The sequence below is a fragment of the Hippocampus comes genome, unplaced genomic scaffold (genome assembly GCF_001891065.2).
Source record: "Hippocampus comes isolate QL1 unplaced genomic scaffold, H_comes_QL1_v1.1 scaffold176, whole genome shotgun sequence".
NCBI lineage: Eukaryota > Metazoa > Chordata > Actinopteri > Syngnathiformes > Syngnathidae > Hippocampus > Hippocampus comes.
In genome coordinates, this window is record NW_017805826.1 from 2,214,851 (window position 1) to 2,235,005 (window position 20,155).

At 42.0% G+C, this 20,155-nt stretch overlaps 1 protein-coding gene across 5 annotated transcripts in view; it reads right to left on the reverse strand.

Moving 5' to 3' along the window:
- Positions 1 to 20,155, reverse strand: part of col12a1a (collagen, type XII, alpha 1a) — a 54,090-nt gene that overhangs the window by 11,346 nt on the left and 22,589 nt on the right. For 2 of the 5 annotated variants that reach the window (XM_019887171.1, XM_019887174.1), the window contains exons 23-52: positions 19,189 to 19,318; positions 18,252 to 18,397; positions 17,779 to 17,908; positions 17,529 to 17,665; positions 16,408 to 16,537; positions 16,175 to 16,314; positions 15,920 to 16,052; positions 15,741 to 15,761; positions 14,841 to 14,980; positions 13,352 to 13,481; positions 13,027 to 13,166; positions 12,344 to 12,473; positions 12,138 to 12,158; positions 9,491 to 9,633; positions 8,097 to 8,226; positions 7,833 to 7,975; positions 7,541 to 7,670; positions 6,919 to 7,038; positions 6,687 to 6,833; positions 6,493 to 6,609; positions 6,240 to 6,392; positions 6,068 to 6,142; positions 5,845 to 5,984; positions 5,604 to 5,727; positions 5,374 to 5,517; positions 4,745 to 4,909; positions 4,519 to 4,557; positions 4,261 to 4,399; positions 3,698 to 3,840; positions 3,210 to 3,319 (exon numbers count right to left, since the gene is read on the reverse strand). In XM_019887171.1, the coding sequence (XP_019742730.1) occupies positions 3,210 to 3,319; positions 3,698 to 3,840; positions 4,261 to 4,399; positions 4,519 to 4,557; positions 4,745 to 4,909; positions 5,374 to 5,517; positions 5,604 to 5,727; positions 5,845 to 5,984; positions 6,068 to 6,142; positions 6,240 to 6,392; positions 6,493 to 6,609; positions 6,687 to 6,833; positions 6,919 to 7,038; positions 7,541 to 7,670; positions 7,833 to 7,975; positions 8,097 to 8,226; positions 9,491 to 9,633; positions 12,138 to 12,158; positions 12,344 to 12,473; positions 13,027 to 13,166; positions 13,352 to 13,481; positions 14,841 to 14,980; positions 15,741 to 15,761; positions 15,920 to 16,052; positions 16,175 to 16,314; positions 16,408 to 16,537; positions 17,529 to 17,665; positions 17,779 to 17,908; positions 18,252 to 18,397; positions 19,189 to 19,318 (3,690 nt within the window). The remainder of the gene's footprint in view (positions 1 to 3,209; positions 3,320 to 3,697; positions 3,841 to 4,260; positions 4,400 to 4,518; positions 4,558 to 4,744; positions 4,910 to 5,373; positions 5,518 to 5,603; positions 5,728 to 5,844; positions 5,985 to 6,067; positions 6,143 to 6,239; positions 6,393 to 6,492; positions 6,610 to 6,686; positions 6,834 to 6,918; positions 7,039 to 7,540; positions 7,671 to 7,832; positions 7,976 to 8,096; positions 8,227 to 9,490; positions 9,634 to 12,137; positions 12,159 to 12,343; positions 12,474 to 13,026; positions 13,167 to 13,351; positions 13,482 to 14,840; positions 14,981 to 15,740; positions 15,762 to 15,919; positions 16,053 to 16,174; positions 16,315 to 16,407; positions 16,538 to 17,528; positions 17,666 to 17,778; positions 17,909 to 18,251; positions 18,398 to 19,188; positions 19,319 to 20,155) is intronic. The other 3 variants (XM_019887172.1, XM_019887175.1, XM_019887173.1) reach the window with 2 other exon arrangements.

Here is a 20,155-nt window from a genome sequence, read left to right on the forward strand (position 1 = left end):
CTTTGTTTTTTTGGTGGGGGGGGGGGGGGGAGGGGGCTGACTTCATCTACGGAAAAGCCTTTACATTAGCTAGCCTCTGTGAGCCAACCACACATTTAAAGCCACCAATCACTTTTCAGAGCTGTCTTGATGCAGCGGTGTCAAAGATATTGTGTTTTAGTGAGATGACCTGAAAAGAGCATTTGTGAATTAACAGGACCATCCCCGCTGTAGACTGTCGGGCCCTCAAGTGTGGGAGTCAGGGAGTTCCCAAGAGGGGTAGCGGGGCTGTCATCTGCAAAAGTCATCTTTGAGAGCTTTCCCACATGCTCAGCTAGTGGTAGACCACGACCTCTCAAGCCGGGGTTGCACTTTATTTACAAGTTTGAGGGGGAAAGCCAAATGTAAGCACTCTATGACTCAGAGATGTGGACTCGACCCACATGAAAGGACTCTTATTAATACATTACAAAAATGAAATGAGTCCAAAATGACTGGGTGAGGAGAAGTGCTCAATACTCACTGTATTTTCCTTTTTCCTTGGGAAGACTGTTAAATGGTACATTAAAGGTCAAGGTTTTACAGAATGACTGCACTACCTGCATACTGCAAGATTGTTGGGGGGGGGGGCATTTCCACTTTAAAAAAAAGAAAACCTAATCCTGGAAAATGGTTGTTGGATTTTAACAATGTTTTAGTTGTGTTATTTTTAAATTTATTACCGTGGTTCGTAATGTTTATAATATCCATTACGGGGAAAGTCCTATTTTTGTAATGGTTAAAGTTAGATTTATAGTATTGGTTCAAAGTCAACTACAGAGGACCAAAGGATCTAAAATTTCATTGGCAAAGTACAAGCCTGTGGTCAACTTTCCGCCTTGAGTTTGAATTTTTCTAAGAACGTCAAACAATAGTACCTGATGGATTATTTTGGGGTTGGAACATTTGAACACTACATTTATTACAGTATCAGCACTTCAGCAAAAACCTTGAAGCCGAGGTGAACATGAGTGAGGGGAAAAATGTTTGATGAAAATGGCCCTCTCTGCAAAAAGTGTTGTCACGCTGCTGGGGGAAGAGCTTTGTCAGATTGAGCCATAGAAACTGCTCAATGAATCACTTTCCTCTTTGTGTAGTATTGAAAATATACATCAACAAAATACAGTATGATCATACATATCGCTGGCGTCAGGCGGAATCCCTGTACCACCAAAATCATCACTTTTCCAGCGACCCCTCCCCCGTAAAAAAAAAAAACAAAAAAAAAAAAACAATAGCAATGCATTGCCAAAGGAAACAAGCCATTTTCAACAACTTTGATTGGTCAATAATTTGTAAAAAAAAAAAAAAAAAAATCCACACTCCCACACGTCTGTACTGACTTATAGTATACATTTGTGAAACAAAATTGAAATTCACCAAATTTTGCCCAAAAAAAAGTTTTGGCCCCACACCAGCAATAAACACATTACATACTGTACTATGAGGTGAGTCTGTAACCACTGTACTGCGGACAAAGTGTCAGGAAACCACATCAACACAGTCTGCCAAATCATGCAGCAGCAGCACTCAATCAGCAACCCCGGTAAAAAAAAAAAAAAAAAAAAGCAGCTCGGTTGACCACTGCGCCACAAACTGTAGCAAGCCAGTGTCCATTCGGAGTACAGTCGCCGGCATGATCACGCTCTGAGGGCTCACACATACAAATTAAGCTGTCCAACCAGAGCATCGGTGATGTCACTGAATCACCAGCAAATATTTTCCAGGATATTATTCATTTATAAAATCCCCCCAATTTAGTTTTGTGGTTTCTGAATAATAACAATGAAGGTGCAAATTTCAGAACACTGTCAGAGTCTTCATATTCGTTAAGAATAGAAGAACAAAGAAATGCAATGGACTTTTGGAACTGTTTTCAAAACTTGCTATCAAACAATAATTTCAAGCAAATTTACTTTTATTTGTATATACTCTCACACTAATGTCAACTATTAGAAGTCAAAAACGTAAAGTATGACGATATTAAATAAAGTCATCGAAAAAATTAATCAAAAGTAGTTTTGATTCCAAAGATTTCTGTTCATATTTTGCTCCTTTTGTGCTTATATGACAACAAAATATGCTGACATTACTACTTAAGGACTTAAAACATTTCCTTACAGTATTTACATTCTATTCCTATTATTTCTTGAAGGACAGATTTATTCCAAATCTAATTGAGTGGGACGTTCCAACGTTCCACTTAATCAAGATTATTCAGGCATGAGTGGATGTTGGAATTGGAAAGGTCCCCTGAACTTTAGTTGGTCAGTCATCTTAGACGACCTACCAAGTAGTCTTTGGGGGGGAGGAAAAAAAGTAAAAGCAATTGGACTTGAAACGACTATTTTTCACTGCAGTGTGGGATAAGCCATCAGTAAGAAAATACTCCAGGTCTCATTGTTGTGATCCCAACAGCCCGCTGAGTTGAAACAAAACAGTGGATGTTTTCCAGTCGCTGCTGGTTTTAGTTGGATTTGATACAATCTGATTTCGGTCATCCCTAGGGATGATACACAAGCAAGTGGGCCTAATGTAGTGGCAAATGTTCTGAAGACAAAGGTTTCGGGAAAGGAAAATAACGGCTCTGTAGGGAGGTTAGTTCAAGCGATGAGTTGTTTTGACAGATTATTAGAAGACAAGCTTCTCTTAACGACTCCTCTAATAAGGCAAGTTTGATTCCAGGTAAAACGCCGTGGAAGATGACGACTTTGTGGCAGCTTGAACATGTAGAGTGTAACGTGTTTACGTAGTACCTAAAATGCACCGTGACTAATTCACTGTGTAATCCAAATCAAATAGAAAGCAAAGCAATCCAGCCTCCTGCGTGCAGCACTGATTGGTTTGGAAATCACTCAACAATTTGCAGAACATTCCCCCGTCCGTCACGTGGTTATTGGATTGTTGAAGTTGAAGAATTTATTTTCAAATGTATTCATAAACCCCAACGCTCATTCATCGAGCGAGTATTTGAATGCTAAAATACCACTTGGACATGAGAGCTCAGCTGTCTAATGGATTGCCAATAACTTTTTTGGGGGAAAAAAACAAAAGCATGAGCTTGGCTGTTGAGCTGTCATTATCCAAAGGTTGAGCTAAAACATTGAAAACTATTTAAATGATACATGAAATGAAATGAAGATGCTAATTGTCAATAATCATCAAGCACAAGGATGGAGCCTAGTGTTTACCTTGTGGAAACTGCCATGGAAAACACGCTTCACTTGTTCCTCATTAAATGTGGCTCTCTGGATCTCTCCTCGGGTGTCCTTGTTGTAGAACGTGATTGTTTTGCTTGAAGCTGGAAAGAGAGGAGGCTTTGATGAACGCGATGATGAAGAGGCACGCAAAGCACAGACTCTACTATAGGTAACACATGGGGGTGGACGGATGAGGGGGATAACAGGAAGGTTACGGGGGATTAGTCCATGCTCCTAATCATTTGCATGCACTTACCACATGTGCAGTTGCACAGTGGTAAAAGATACTCTGTGAAAAATAAATGCCGATCTTAGAAGCAAGTAGACTCCTAAATTACGGTACCGGATTGCAGACAGTTCGATGCACTTCCTGTTACCGTTTTCCATGACTATCCATGGTTAATGGACTATGTGAAAGTTGAATTTGCTCCAGCATCTTTCTCTTCCGGCAACAGATCTAATGACAAGAGGAGCCTTACGGTTAATGGTGAGCCCGACCTCCGGATTATTATTCTTGTCTGCAATCTGCCAGATGTCAAAAGGATCTGAAGGTGTATCAGGAAGGAGTCGGAAGAGGACGACGATGGTGTAGGATGGAGGGAGACCGTCTGGATGAATCTCCCTGTTGGTGGGTGTTTACGAAGTGTGTGGTTATTAAACAAAAGCGGACACAGTCAAGCAATCAAGCAAATGTCAAAGCCTTTAAAAGGTAAATGATTACCAGTTACCCCTGTGGGCGTGCAAAAATGCACGTTGAAAGAATTTTCCATCCCCGCTTCCTGACTACAATGGGAACTGTTTCCATTCCACACATACAAATAAATACACGATGCTTGAGAAGTCCTGTAGCTGCCACACACCACTTGGGGATGCATAAAAAGAAAAAAGCTTTAACCCAGCCTTGTGTATAATCCCTTTGACCAAATGGGTAATTGAGTATCATTATCAATAATTACTGGAGGCTGGACATTATTAGTTCACATTAAAGAAGAAGCCACTCTGCTAATTTGAAATACAGACTGGATTTTGCACCAGTTCTTACTTGGTGGGCTGGTTTAAGAAGGCATCCTTATGTAGCCTGTAGGCAATGTAGCTGTTGAATGAGCCCGGTTCCATGGACACCCCATTCATGCCGGCGAACGTGCGATCTGTGATGTTGAAAGCCTCAAGCATCCTGAATCCTGAAAATGGATGAAGAGCGTAGTCATGGGAAAAGGTGTAAGCCATCACAAGGACAATAATAATTGTCAACTCGCAAGTTGTGTCGGGATCGGTCAGTACGTGCTCGTGTGATGCTTACCGGGTGTGGTGTATCCATTCATGTAGATCAGAGGACAAGCTAAAGAAAAACAGAAAGCGATAAAGGATTGGAAAAGCACAAAGGCTCAGTAGAAATATGCCTCATTGGGTGCGTGTCCTGCAACCTCTGCAGGCGCTCCAATCAATCATCTTGTACCAAAGTCATGTTTAGCCCTTGAATCAGGTCCGCAAAAGATTTAAAGGAGACAATATCATATGTTTCTTACTGGAGGTAGCTGTTTCACAAATGAAGGTGATCAGGTTGTCCTGGATCTTGGCAAAGGCATCGTAGTCATCTACCACAAACACGTGTCTTTCACTGGGCTTGCTGCCAATGTTTCTCAACTCTACCATGTCCACGTCGGCCACGCCAACCACAAATACACTGTAGCCTGTGGAGGTAAAAACAAAATAAGACAAATGTTAAAACTTACACAAGAATTTTTTTTTTTCAATCCAAGAGGTTAAAGCCTGAATGCAGAATTGAACTGGAACCTAAAGTAGGGGAAAAAAAGGTGGATTGTTTGTTTGTTGGCAGGCTTTGGATGTGACAAATGGAAAGCTGCGGTGGACTGTAACGTAAAAATAAATAAATACATAAATCAAATTCCGTGAGCCATCATTTCTTGCTCCGAGCGCCACCGCTTTATGCAGAACTTTCAGTCATTGCATAATCCTATAAACAAACTAACCAAAATACAAATATGATGAATGTGCAATCTGTTTCTCACGCTGTGTCACCGACTGAGGTAAAAACCTTCAAATCTGCAAACAATTTTGCGGCTGAAAACGGAAATTCCAATCATTAAAACGTGTTTTTGTGCACTACACAGATGCAAATACACTTAGGGCTTACCAGCTTGCTGCAGCTGTAGGGCGTTCTTCTTCACCTCATCCTGGGAGCGTCCATCTGTGACTACCACTAGAACCTTAGGAACGTTCCTCCTCATTCCACTGTCAGAGGTGAACACCTTATCATAAACGTGCTTCAGCGCAATGCCTGGACAAAGGAGCAGGAATCAACACCACGACCAAATGTCATCATTTCACCTTGCAGATGCGCACTTGCACTTGTAATATCAGTACCTGTCTTGGTGTTTCCTCCTCTGTAGCGGACGTTCTTCAGAGCTGAAACGACAACACCCTTGTCATGGTATGTGTTGAGCTTGAACTCCGTCTTAGCATCATCGCTGTACTGCACAAATCCAACCTGTTCAAAGGGAGGGCGGGCAAATGTGACGAGCGAGACATGGGAATAGAATTCTTTGCATTCTGCATAATCCAAACAGATTGATGACTGAAACGACGCCAGAGAATTCCTTCCGACCTGCATGCCGCTCGGGCTGATGACATCAAAGGCACCAGTCATGCTTATGACAAACTGGATGACCTTGTGGAAACTTTCGTCTCCGATACTCCACGAGCCATCGATGAGGAATACCAGATCGGCCTTGGCACCTCTGCAAACTGTAATTCAAGCACATCAGTGATTAATTACGGCCAGCCCAGTGGATTAGTGTCTTTATTTCACAAGGGAAAGCTCTCCTCACCATCCATTGCCGGGGGTACTGTTGCTGGTGGAGGAGGAGGGGGTGGCTCGGTTGGCGCTTCGGTGGGTTTAAGCACTAAATGCAACAGAAACAAAATACATAAAAAAAACATGAGTGCAAATGGCATGGAGGTTTAAGAGCATACAATGAAGCATGATGGATGCCTTCTTACGTGTTCGGTCCTTTACACTGACGCCAGGCCCTTCCATGTTGGGGGTCTGGGTGTACACGGTGGCGGTGTACGGGGTGTCAGGTGTCAAGCCGTCAAAGCAATAACTACTCTCAGTGCTTTTGACTGTGATCTCTTGAGCTCCACGCTGAGAGGCTGAAGGGGGGAAGGGAAATGACATCTAACTTATCAGAGAAATTCCCGGTATATTTTAACAGAGGTTCTTGAAAGAAATAAAAATGGCTCAAACACTTACGATTGACAGGTTGGATTTTAAGTCTGTAGGACGTTGCAGCTCTGTGCTGTGACCAGCGGATGCAGAGGGTGTCATAGCCCACATTATATGTTATCAAGTCTGACACATTCAGGTACACTAAAAAAGACCCAAACCATATTTGATTGGAATTGCCAAGACATTGTGGAGTAGATGGACCTCAGTTATCAACTTACATGTGGTGCCCTGGCCAATCAGAGGTCCACTGGTGCCTGTGCCGTACTGTGCCAACACTTTCAGATCATAGGTGGTTCCAGGTGTCAGATTATTCAGTTGGTGGGAAGTGACATCGCCGACAAACACCTCTGCGGACTGATCAGAGCCTGGGAGGAAACACAAATAGGACATAATGTGAATAATATGTGTATGTGAACCAAAGTACTGATCTCGAGAATGGCATAATCATACCCTCAGGCTGGTAGATAAGCTTGTATCCGGTAACCCTTGATGGAACGGGGTCCCAGGAGACCTTGAAGCGGGTGTACCATTCATCAGAAACTCGAAGGTTCCTTGGTCCAAGCATAGCCGCTGTAGGAAAGACCAGGCAAAACAATACTTACAATTTTGGATCAGCGACATCGTGTCGATAAAATTCCATCTGATTCTGTTGCATCAAAGCTGATGATAACATGTAACTATTTCTTTTGAATTGTGGAGCGTTCGGGAAACTACATGAAGCAACCTCAGGAAAGCGATGATTCAGCGTTTTGTTTTGTCAAGGGCCAAATTAGGTATAATGGTAGCCAGAACTACTCGAAGAAGAAGGTCTCTCTGGAGCACAGCCCTTTTGTAATCCTCTGGCAATAGCTGGTGGTTCTTGTGGCCAGTGTGACACCAAGTCAAAAATGTGTTTTTCTGGAATGAATCCAAATTCTGACTAATATTTGACTGCAGTTAAACTTCTTGACTTCTGCTGTGAATTTCAAACATTTGGCCCGAATTCAGTCAATGTTGTTCGACGAAGCTCTTGAGCACACTCCGTCAACTGAATGGAGGCTCCCAGAGATGTATGGATTGATTAGTCTTGTACCTGTGCGACCATCTCCTTCCAGCTCTCCTCCTGGTCCTTCGGCATATATGGCAGTCACTTTGATGTGATAAGGGGTGTCTGAATCCAGGTTCTGCAGAACCACATTGTTTCTGTTCCCTGGGACTGTAGTCTGCAAGTCATGTGACAGAAACCTCAAGGTTAACTGAAACAATCAACCATTATTTTAAGAGGTAATCTATGCAACAAGTATCGACATACACTAAGGACGTTTCAATTTGCAAATGAAATGAACTGACTTTTTAACGACGCAAAGTTCAACTGAAATGCTTACATATTCCTCAATGGGGTCTCCAGTGGTTGGGGCATAGGTGATGCGGTATTGAGTGACTGGCCCATCAGCGTGTTCCCAGCTCACGGAGAGAGTGGAGGTAGTGGGGTCGTACACACGCATGTTCCTGGGACCGCCGCGTGGACCTACGTTGTGCAACATGACATGAATGTATTACTAAACTATTGTTAATGAAATACAGACATCACGTATAAGATTCACAATGTTTTTCTAATCAAGCCAGTGTTGTAATCACAAGTTTCGTACGTGTTTTGCCATTGTCACTGATGGTGGCTCCTTCACCATCACTGTACACGGCGACGACTGCAACGTTGTAATCAGTGTCTGGAATCAGATCCGGCAGGAATGCCGTGGTGGAGGTCCCTGGTACCATAATCTGCATGCAAACACAAAGCATGAATGTTATATTGTAAAATTGCAGTGCGAGGGAATGAAAGGTGTCTAGTAGGATTGTTGGCTGTCCTTTATTTGTCTGTGTATAACGGCTTCCAACATGATTAATTTTAATTTTTTCTTGACAATATGAATGACAGAAATTCAGACAAATTCAGAAGTTAGGTATCAATAAGAAATTTATGACTGATCTAATGATCAGAGAAATAATATTAGAAAATGTTTTAAAGCGCCTTAAGAGTTTAGATTCCTATATTTCAACAGTTATTCAATTTTTGCTTCAATCCATGTTTCTCTACATAGTTTAGGAGCTTATTTTTCTCCAATAGGTTCCTCATTTGCAAAATTGTCATCCACAGCTGTGTAAGTTGTATATGTAGCTATTTTTTCCTGTATCGCCACCTCCTTTTTAAAAAAACAAAAACAAAAACAAAACAATGGAACAGTTATTTTGTCTGCCCTCTATTACTGCTTGCCTGCATTAGGATCCCCCTGGTTCACCAAACACTCCAAATGAGCAAACACGAAGTGAATCGACATGACATGGCATGACATCCTCCTGCCAACAACTCCCACAAACACCTTTCCCCTTTCTCTTGATACGCATGTGTGTTGTACATTCTCCACAACGCCTCCCTTTGACACATCAGTCCCGTTGCTGTCAGCACTGAGAGAAAGTAAGAGCCAAATATTCCTTTCAAGTTGAGGAGTGTGCCTGATGGCTGCGAAGGCCACATTTTTCGCACACAATATGAACAGTTGCGTGAGAACTGAGTTGCAGGAGACTTACTCCAAGAGCATATCGAGGCCAACAACAGGCAAAGCTGCCAACCCGAAGCCAGTTATGCTATGAAATAACCCATAGTGTTGTGGAGTCATATCACATTTGATGCAGATGGCAGGGAGAGCCAATGATGTCACATCAAGTACAACTTCAAAAGCTGTTTATATATTCCGAAAAATTCTTTCCGCGTTAAGATGTTGAAACACTCCTAGAGGTCTCATGCAGTGGTAAGTCACTTAAAGAACTTCTCCTTTAATGAACCCAGTCTTGGTTTACAGTTCATGCTAATGGACGGGTATAAAGACATGACATTTGGTCAGCAGACTAATGTTTAGCTTTAAACGTCCTATTATGAGGCTGTTACATTCCTTGCGGTAAATTTCAAATTCAAGTCAAAAGCGGGATGTTAGGCTGTAAAAATACATTTTATACATTTGTGCCCACTGTTTGGACGGAAACTTACCGACTCAGCAGGCTTGGCACCAGTAACAGGAGTGTAGACCACCCGGTACTGCAGAACTGGGCCAGTGGCGTGCTCCCAGCGTACGTTCAGGCTGTTGGTTGTGGGGTTAAATACCTGGATGTTCCTCACAGGTCGACGCTCCACTGCAGAGCCAAGAATTGTGGATGGTAGGATGGTGGTTGAGGGTAGAGAGGGATCAAGGTAAAGAAGTAAGAGGTCAGGGTCAAGAAAAGGTAGGAGGTAGTGTTATTGGTGGATCGGTGGACAGGGTGAAGAGTGATGACAGAGCAAGGTTAAAGGGCAGTTGAGTGAGTGTTGGCACAGATAGATGGAGAAGGGATGGGACAAAACAGATTTTAGTTAGATCGACCCCAATAATCTACAGATGTCCCCAGAAGCCCCCAAAGCGTGCTTGGCAGAAACACGTCCTTCAGTTTGTATGCAAACATTAAATTGGACCAACAAACGTTTTGAAACACATTTCTGGACTCACTAATGATTTGGGCTTGACATCTGCGTTCTGAATGGAACTTAATTTTTCCATCTGCTAATGAAGCTCGATAGAAAAAGTTCAGGAAATTCCTGCTTCTTTGCTTTCATGATACATAATTCAAACCGAATGGAGACTTGTAGCTAAATGGATTGTGAAGATTGTGGAGTATGCTGCAGTGTCCCGACCAAAAGTATAGAAACGTGTCAAGTTTGGCCATGTGTTGGAATGCCATGATTTTGAATCTTTTGGAACAACGAGCAACCATCAATGGTCCAGGAACTGAAAATTGTACCTGTTGGTCCATGTTTTTCCCAATGAAACTACATCAACACATCACATTGGAAAACGGGACCAATTCACTTGTGTTTATCTTGAAGCTTTCATTTAACAATACTGCTATCAACAGGAAGCTTCCTGTCAGTGCCTTAAAGGTGAATGAAAAGGATACACGAGGTGTGTGAGCAGACGCACGCATTCAAAAATCCAAAGCGCATGTTGAGAGCTTTTGTGCCACTCCTCTATTATAACCCCATAAACGCAGGGGGGGAAACACAGCGGGTTAAACACAGGGAGAGTACTTCCGTACTTTCACAGGCTGAGGCTGGTTGCTTGTAGCTCTTTTGAATTTTTAAAGCACAATAAATAGTTTGTGAATGGTTCGAGAAGATCCTGAAGTTGAATGGGACGGATTAAAAGCGCTGTAATTGACGATATAATCGGCGCAAAGTCAACATAAACGCAATGTAAGAAGTCAAATTTTTGCAGGCATTTGGTTGGATTAGTGGCATAAAAAAGGGCTAGGTTAAGAAAACCAGTAAATATTACAAACTATTTTAACAAAACGGAAATGCTCGCAGGCAGTTTGTGACCTCATCCAAGTGAGGCCATGAAGAATATAAAGCTCTCTATTCATCTAAGCCCCGCCCCCCTCCTTCTGTTTCCTTTTCCCTGAAGGAGGGCAATTAGTCAATGCGCCCCCTCCCCTGACACCCCAGGCCCACCATTATCGTGACCACCGCCCTTCATTCCGACCTATAAATGGACAATATTACGGTAAAGAAAGAGGAGACACCATTATATGGCTGCCAGCTGAGGAATTCCTTCCTACGCAATCACCCCACAAAATGCTGACTCATTCAAGGGTGAAGGTTGGTGGTTTGAAGCAAACCGTAGCCTCGCTACAGATTTTGCGAACTCTGCTGCTCATGTTTTATGATTGATCTACTGAGAAGTTTATGGTATACAATCAGTTTGTCTTGGTGTTTGTGAAATTGTGAAATGAATTATTTATATGCAGCTGCCCCGGAAGGGACTGTGGACAATAATATTCACTCAGTTCACTCTGGTGAGACATGGCTGTGCTCTTCCTCAATCTACGTAACTACCAAGTGTGCATTAATTGAACACATCCAGGTTGGTGGAAGGATCCTTAGATGCCGGAGAACACATGCACATACATGGCGATTACAACCGAGTCAGAATGGTCGGTTATTTTGCGAGATAAAGAGCGGTGAAAAGAAATGACTTTAAAGATGGCGTACTTGATATTCCATTGACTCTGATCATTTACATCAATCATTCATTTTGCGACAAATGCACTTCTTACCAAAATACAAAATAATACACACATTTGAATGTGCATGCGAGTCAGTTTCAACAATTGAAGCATGGATTGAGTCTTTGGATTAATGGATGAATGAATGAAGAGATGAAATGATGTATAAATGAAAATTGACTATGATGGAACGGATTTAAAAAACAAGGAGTTCTCAACCCTGGGTGGTATGGCATGCGCACTTAAACTCTGTCAACAGCCATTTATCATGACTTTAGTTAGATCATTCTTATGAAGAGCGTTGGGATCAGTAGTAGAGTGACAAAGCACACAGACACAGATGGAAGCTGGATAGCACTTCAAGCAACCCGCTGTGTCAGCGACAGCACGGACCATTAGAGTCGGACATGGGCTAAGTGCCTCAGGTGATGATAATGATGAAAATAATGATGAAAATGATGACGGTTATGATGACGATGATGATGATGATGATGATGATGTCTGACCAATGAACAACGATGCAGATTGGCCACATTAATAAAGCATGCTTTCATTTAAAAAGGAAAAAAAACAACTTTCCCTTTGACATATTTACTTACACGAACCACCACTCCCGGACACTATAGAGGCAAAAATAGAAAGGTATAATGGGTGCAACCTTCATTCAACATTATACTCAGAATATTTAGCTATGATCGATTCCACAAATATAAACTGTCACACAACTAGGACAAAAATAAATAAAAGGAAATTACCGGTCATTTATTTAATTTGACACGAGTGTTTATTCACAGCCCGGACTTACGTGTTTTGCCATTTTCTGACATGCGCTGTCCCTCTCCAGCAGAGTAAACGGGAACCACAGTCACAGTGTAGATGGTATCAGAGTCTAGGCCATTCAGCACTGTGTTGTATGTGTTGCCTGATACTTGAACCTGAAGGAGTGACAACAAAAGATACTTTAGGGGAAGATCTATCAAGTGGAAGCAGTCTCATAAAAGTGGAACGTGAGGTACGGGAAAAAGGATGATCCGGATAAAAGGTTCAATTCCAAGAATTTTGTTTGCTTAAAATTCCAACGTTAATCAAAACACATCAATCAATTTTCTTTGGAGCTCATCCTGTCTGGGTGACAGCAAGGACTGAAGCGTACCCATCTGATTTACGGTACTGTGAATGGGTCTTGAGTGGGAGTTGACTCCAGCAGGACAAGAGACAGCGATGACAAAAACGACACTAACAATGGGCGTTTTTCAACGTTTCCCTTAATGTCTTTATGAATAAATCAGGAATCATGATAATCTTTAGGCATATGTAAGACGTGCATTGTGGCCTAATCATCCTAATAAGTACAATGCAAATACATCTACACAAAAACAGAATAAGTACAAACTATTCTGCAATCTAAGAACTTTCCATAAAGCTGGCAGACTTCTTCAAAACTTTGCTATGAGACACAAAGATGATTGGTGGCAAGCCCTTGCTTACCATGTCTTCCCGTCCTCCAGCCGCAGGTTCGTAGAAGATTCTATACTGTCGCACGTTGCCCTCAGCAGGCTCCCACTGGACATTCAAGGTGCTGGTAGTGGGGTCAGTGACCCGCAGGTTCCTGACACCACCCAGAGGCTCTGAGGTCAAAGACAGCAACTCAATACTAACGTAACAACATCCCATTTAATTGTCTTGGTTCTCATCTCAATTGAAATCTTTTTCCACAAGCCACACATGCCTGTCTACCACAAAAAGAAAATCATTAAATATACTCCTGTTGATATTTGTTTTTCAGAAGCATCCAAAAGTATAAATATCTTACTGGTCGTGCCAAGTCCAATCAGTTCTTTACTGACTCCTCGGGGGTAAACAGCCGCCACACTGATGGAATATTCAGTGTCAGGGGTTAGCTTGGGCATGAAAAGATTGGTCTTCTTCCCTCCAACTTGGACCTATTTGGGGAATAATCAATATTTTAGGCTCCTTGGTTTATATTTGAATCCGAACGTTCAAATAAGACAGTGACGCTAACAAATTTTGACAGGAAAAATGTAAATCTGTGAGATCGATGTGCTCTCAAGATGATTCATGTACCAGAAATACGGGATACTTCATATGGGATATGGACATTTCAAACATAAAGCTCAACAAACTAGTGGAGTCTTTCTTCAGCAGAGGGGAAAAGAAGAAAATTCGTATCGTCCTGATATTACATAGGTCTTCCAAATGTGCCTGACATAATTCTGCAACAATATTGCCTAAAACACGGTATCTTTCACCAAGTTGACGAAGATTACATTCATTTTCAGTTTTTCACCCATCCTTCAATGTCATATTATGCAGCCAATTGTACAGTAACCGCATTTCATCTGGAACACAGTCCATCTCGGCTGCAATTGTAAGTAGCTGAAGGTGTAGACAGCCTCTGACAGAGCAGCATATTACAAGAAGAAGGGAAATGTGTTTTCTTCCGCAATCCAGTGAATCATCTTTGTGGTATTAAAGTAGAAAAGTCATGTAATAACACAGTGGGAAAACATTTGGTGTGGCATTCAAAACACAATGACATATAATAACTACACTGGTTAGTAAGTGACAAAAAAAAAAAAAAAACCCTCACTCTCACGTAGGCCGAGTGGCAAAGTGGATTGCAACTTTCTCTGTATGCTGCTTGAATGCACGCATGCATGAGTACAATTTAGAATTCCCTATAATCCTGAATTGTGGAAGCAATGTCAACCAAGTGAAACCAAAAATTAAACTGCCATCCATTAAGACTTCCAGAAAGACTGCCCATGACCAGCAGGACACAATCTCCACTGTTCGGAAATGTCGGAAAAAAAACTCAGAGGGGTTCCATGAAATCACGGCTGACTTTTCCAAACAACAGTTTAGGAGATTTGACTTGGAGTGACAAACATTCATGCGGAACTGATGCTGCTGTGTTGGAGGAACAAATCTGATTGAGATAAAAGTCGAGAAAGCCAATTTGGCTGCCATGTGTTGGCTTAATTCCTGCCAAATACTAAAGTACGTGTACAGCCAAAGTAATCTGTGCGGTCCATGCATAAATAAATAAATAAACCCCAGTAACCCTTTTTGCTTTTCATTCTTCGGCAGTGTTACAAAAATTACGTTTCCAATCCAATTCAAAACATTCCCCCTCCTCTATTGCCACTCAACTTGTAGAACGACTCAGAGGTCATCTTCATTAACCTTAAGCACTTGGACTGATTTTTGCTTCTGTTCATATGTATAATAACGGGTCTGAGCAAATACCCTTCATTACCGGTGCTTAGTGTTTGACTTACAGTCTGAGTCCTGCCCCCGGAAGTGGGAACATAGGTGATCCTGTAGTTCTGGACACGGCCTGGAGCTGGATTCCACCGGGCGTTCAGGGATGTGATTGTTTCATTGAATACAACCAGGTTGGTAGGAGGGGCAAGAGGTGCTGAGGAAAATCCATAGATGATAATTACAACCTTGTCAGTATGGTGGGTCATCCTACAAGGCAAGAGCGGGTGCGGCATAGTTTCTTTCAAAATGCTTTTAAAGATGCTGTCCTTGATATTCTGGCCATTGCCTTGAACGGTTTGTACGTCAATGACTCCAAATGTATTTGTCATCAAAGCAAGATAACCAACATATTGGAATGCGCATGCTTCTTAAAGTTTGAATATCAAGGATTGCTGCTTTAAAAGAGAAAAAAAATACTCATCCAGGGGATGGTATCTTTTTCTGAAGCAGGGATGGAGTTTGGCTAAATTGATGGACCAGTGAGTGCAATGGACGGATGGATGGATGAAGACAGAATGGCAAAGGAATGAATGATGAATGAATGAATGGTGGAACGGGCTTCAAAAACAAGGAATTGTCAATTCTGTCAATACGACATGCAATCCTAAACTCCGTCTGATTGAAGTTAAATCATTCTCAACAAGAGCTTTGGGACAAGCAGCAGGGATACAAGCACACAAACAAAGATGGAAGCTCAGTAGCACTTCAAGTAACTAGCTGTGTCAGTCGGCCTTGCTTGATGATGATGAAGGTGATGATGAAGGTGATGATGATGAAAATGATGATGAGGATGATGATGATGATGATGATTTTTGACCAATGAACAACAGTGCAGATTGACCAAAACAATTAAATCATGCTTTCATCACTCTAAAAGGAAAATCATAATTTTCCTTTTTGACACGTTTACTTACACGGAACACTTCTCCTGGGCACTACAGAGGCAAACATAAAAAGGTATAATGGGCGCACTCTTCACTGAACATAACACGCAGAATATTCACCATTGACAAAAACACCAAGATTCCACACGGACATATTGTCATGGGCCTAAACACTGAACGCACGTTTGTGATTGTTTCAGTCATCTTACATGTGCTTTCAGTGCCAAGCAGGTCTTCGCTCTCAGACTCATCTGGGTAGATGGCGGTGACTGACACATCATAGGGGGTATCTGGGTCCAGGTTCTCAAGAACGTGGGTCGTCTCATCACTGTTCAGAATGGCCTGATGAGAACAACAGAGCATGGGAGGCGATTCTTTAAAAAGTCATTCAGGGGGGCGGAAAAATATGAAAATCAATGAAATATACGTCCACAGTTGTTTTTAAGAAATGTTTTCAGACGTACATATTGGAAGTTGTTTTCTCCCCTCTTGGACCAGCCAATGCGATAGAGAGCCACATCAGGAGCCCCATGCTCCCAGGTGGCTCTGAAGCTGGTCTGAGTAACCTCTGAGAATCGAAGATTCTTTGGGGCAGGAACCACATCTGCAAGAGGTACAGATCGAAAGTTAGGAGGATTTTTCAACAACAATAACTATACTTGTTGTCATTGTAGTTTTGTTGTGTCTTGATTCTTACCAGTGACTCCTTCACCCAACATGGTCTGGCCAGGACCCACATCATAGATTGGAGTAACAGCCAGGGTATACTCAGTCTGTGAGATCAGGTTGTCGAGTGGTGCACTGGTCCTTGATCCACTGACTTCCAGCTGTAAACATCACGATTGCATCACATTATTCCAAATTTGTGAACTGACTTGAGTTTGGGTTTTTTTTTTTTGTTCCGAGGTTGTTTTTTTTTTTTCCAAGTCAGACAAAATGACATTCTTATGTGTCTGTGTTTTGAGTGGCATGCTCTCACTGAGTGGGTAAGAATTCCATGATCCATAAAGCCAACATTTTGCTATTTTCTGGTCAGAACAATTTTTCCCCTACTCACTACATTTTTCAAAATCAAAGTGACAGGCCATGAGACACTTCCACATATGTTTCCAGAGCAAGAATTTTCCCAGAGGGGAAAAGCAACCATGTAGTCTATCGACTCAACAGCACCACAATCCCCATTTGACCGTTGTAAAACCATCCTCTTAACCTTTCCATTAGACTCAAACATTTTGAAAATTCATACAGCTGGATGCTGACTGAGACGTCAGTCGGCAAGTTTTCAGTGGTAGTAACAGATCCACAATGAAAGACGAACTTAAATCAAACTCACCTCCTTTGCTTCTCCACCCTCAGGCTTGTAGGTGATGAGGTACTTGCGGAGTTCCGAGGTTGTTTTTTTTTTTTCCAAGTCAGACAAAATGACATTCTTATGTGTCTGTGTTTTGAGTGGCATGCTCTCACTGAGTGGGTAAGAATTCCATGATCCATAAAGCCAACATTTTGCTATTTTCTGGTCAGAACAATTTTTCCCCTACTCACTACATTTTTCAAAATCAAAGTGACAGGCCATGAGACACTTCCACATATGTTTCCAGAGCAAGAATTTTCCCAGAGGGGAAAAGCAACCATGTAGTCTATCGACTCAACAGCACCACAATCCCCATTTGACCGTTGTAAAACCATCCTCTTAACCTTTCCATTAGACTCAAACATTTTGAAAATTCATACAGCTGGATGCTGACTGAGACGTCAGTCGGCAAGTTTTCAGTGGTAGTAACAGATCCACAATGAAAGACGAACTTAAATCAAACTCACCTCCTTTGCTTCTCCACCCTCAGGCTTGTAGGTGATGAGGTACTTGCGGACAGGACCGGGAGCAGCATCCCAAAAGAGTCTCATGGAACTATGAGTGATATCCTGGACTCTTAGTTCACCCGCAGGTGGCAGAGGTGCTGAACCAGGGAACAGTCACAAATATATGACAGTCAGGTATAAATCTTGTCTACAATGCGCCCTGTGGGCATTGCACGGTCAGAAATATAATCTGAATTCAATCTGTACTTACAGGTGACTCCCTGTTGTGTCAGTGGCTGACTGGCTGCATCCCCATGTAGGGCCAAGAGGGACACCGAGTAGGCTGTGTTGGGGAATAATTTCACCAGCTGGACATTAGTTGTGTCACTACCCACTCTGATCTGTGGCAAAAAAAAAAAGAAAAGTCAGACACCTGTGGGATACATTTGCTTTCACTGTTTTGAGCACCTCTCAGAACGAATTCTAACACTCCCTGGGCTAAGTGAGATCGTACATATTCACACCCACCCTTTTGTAACAATGTTACTCTTTTCCCTTTTCCTTGGAGGCAATAGTGGTCGCTGTGTAAAAATATGACTTCATTGTGTTACAACTGTTTTTGGTCCAAGATCGCTCTCAAGTGTTAAGCGCTGCATTTGTATGTGCTTTGCTTTTAAAACCTTCCTACAAAAATGAGGTTGTATTTTTGGAATAGCGTGAAATCAGCAGCTGACAGGCACTTACCTCCTGCTCGACTGTAGGCTCCGTGGCATTAATGGCGTTGTAGAGCAACATGTAGCCTGTAGCACCTGGCACTGGCTCCCATCTCACTCTCATTGTGGTCATCTGCTCATCAAAGATGTCCATCCTTCTCACGCCAGGTAGGGGCACTACGGAGTTAGAGAGTGAAGAATAATGAAAAATTCTCACGGACAGTGTTTTTTACTGGAACCGGTAAATCTTGTTTGTTTTTTCTACAGAGTGCCAATAAATCTTCAATTAACCACTTGAAAAAAAACCCTAAAAAGTCAAAATGTGGCTCATACCACATGGCAAGTATTTACAGTCAGTTGTTGCATTTCATGAAGATTTATTATTGTCATTTTGCAGCCTCATCATTTGCAATAAATTAGGTCACTTTTGCAGTATCTGCATACGAGGACCAGCATGGCCATAAAACAGAGGTACTAAACGAATTACCCTTCCCTACCTTTCACGTTGGGCCAGCTGAAAGCTCTGATATGATTGTGACATAACACACAAAGCCATCATCCCTGCATGTGCAAGCATTTCAAGCTCTCCGATGAGCCTTTCTAATTTAAAGTTGGACAGGTGAGGCAAGGTGAGCGAGGCAAAATATTTGAGGCTTGGAAACGCATACATCGGGTCAAACGTTTCCAACCTATCAATAAATCTGAGCTTCGGTGTTTTCGTCTTTAGTATTCTACTCTTGTGAAGATAAGTGGTACGGATAATGGATGTGTGGATGTTTCACGCATGGCCAAAGCGATGGCGATAAAAGTCTAGTGAGCCTTTCTTTAATGTTGACATTATTTGGAGACGCCTTTCAGAGTGAACATTCCCTCTGAAACCTTTGACCATAATTGGAGACTTAAAAGTCTCTTGAATCCAACACCACATGCAGAGTAGTAAAGCAAAACCCCAGAGAGCAAAAACCTACATGTGGTCTCGACGCCCGTCAGTGGCTCGCTGCTCTCCTCTCCCAGCACAGAGTAGACGTTAACCAGATACTCAGTCAGAGGTTGGAGCAGCTGGAGGACCACTGTGTTCTGAGTGCCATCCACAAACACCTAAGAACAGAAAGGACACTTACAGGATGGTTTGCCTTTGTATGGTCATTGGCACGCACCAATATTTTATACATTGGCACACGCGCTGATTGATTATTGTTAAGGTGTAATGTAGATCTCTACTACTAGTTGAAGGGTAGTGGTTGTCTCTGTGCATAGGAGGTACCAGAACAAAAGAAATAACCTGCACACTCATTAACCAACCGCATGTACGATGGCATTCACTGCACATGAATTATGAGGATTGACAAACTAATAATGTTTTGTTTGGCACTGACAACTATTCATGCATTAATATGTTTATTGTTGTTTTTGGAGTTTGCAGCGGTGTTACATGCAATATGCAAGCAATAAAGGAACAGAAGTATTCATGTTTCAAACTGCAAACGGAATCGGTAAAAACAATGAATACCGGGACCACTTTGTTTGTGTCAATCAAAAATAATCGTATTTTTTTCCTTCATATGTATTTGAAAAATATATATTCGATAAATTTGGGCCTTATTCGATTGTGCAGGCATACCTTAAGCTTGGTAGATATTGAAGGTTGTTTTACCTTCTCAGATTTGGGTAATCAATTAATGAACAGAAATGAGCATGTCATGTCTATATACGTGTGCATTTTATTTTTCCAGTGCTGCTATGGTTCATTATGTTTTCTATTCCAAACTGAGACCTGTGTGTTAATGTTTCCTACCCCTGCGTCCCATCATAATGTTATTTGACATCCATTCAGCAGGAGGCCAATACAAACAGGAGGTTGGAAATTGCAGTTTGAGCACAATATCCCATTAGACTCTGAAACAGTGGCCCATTACATCGAGTATTTTAGGCCAA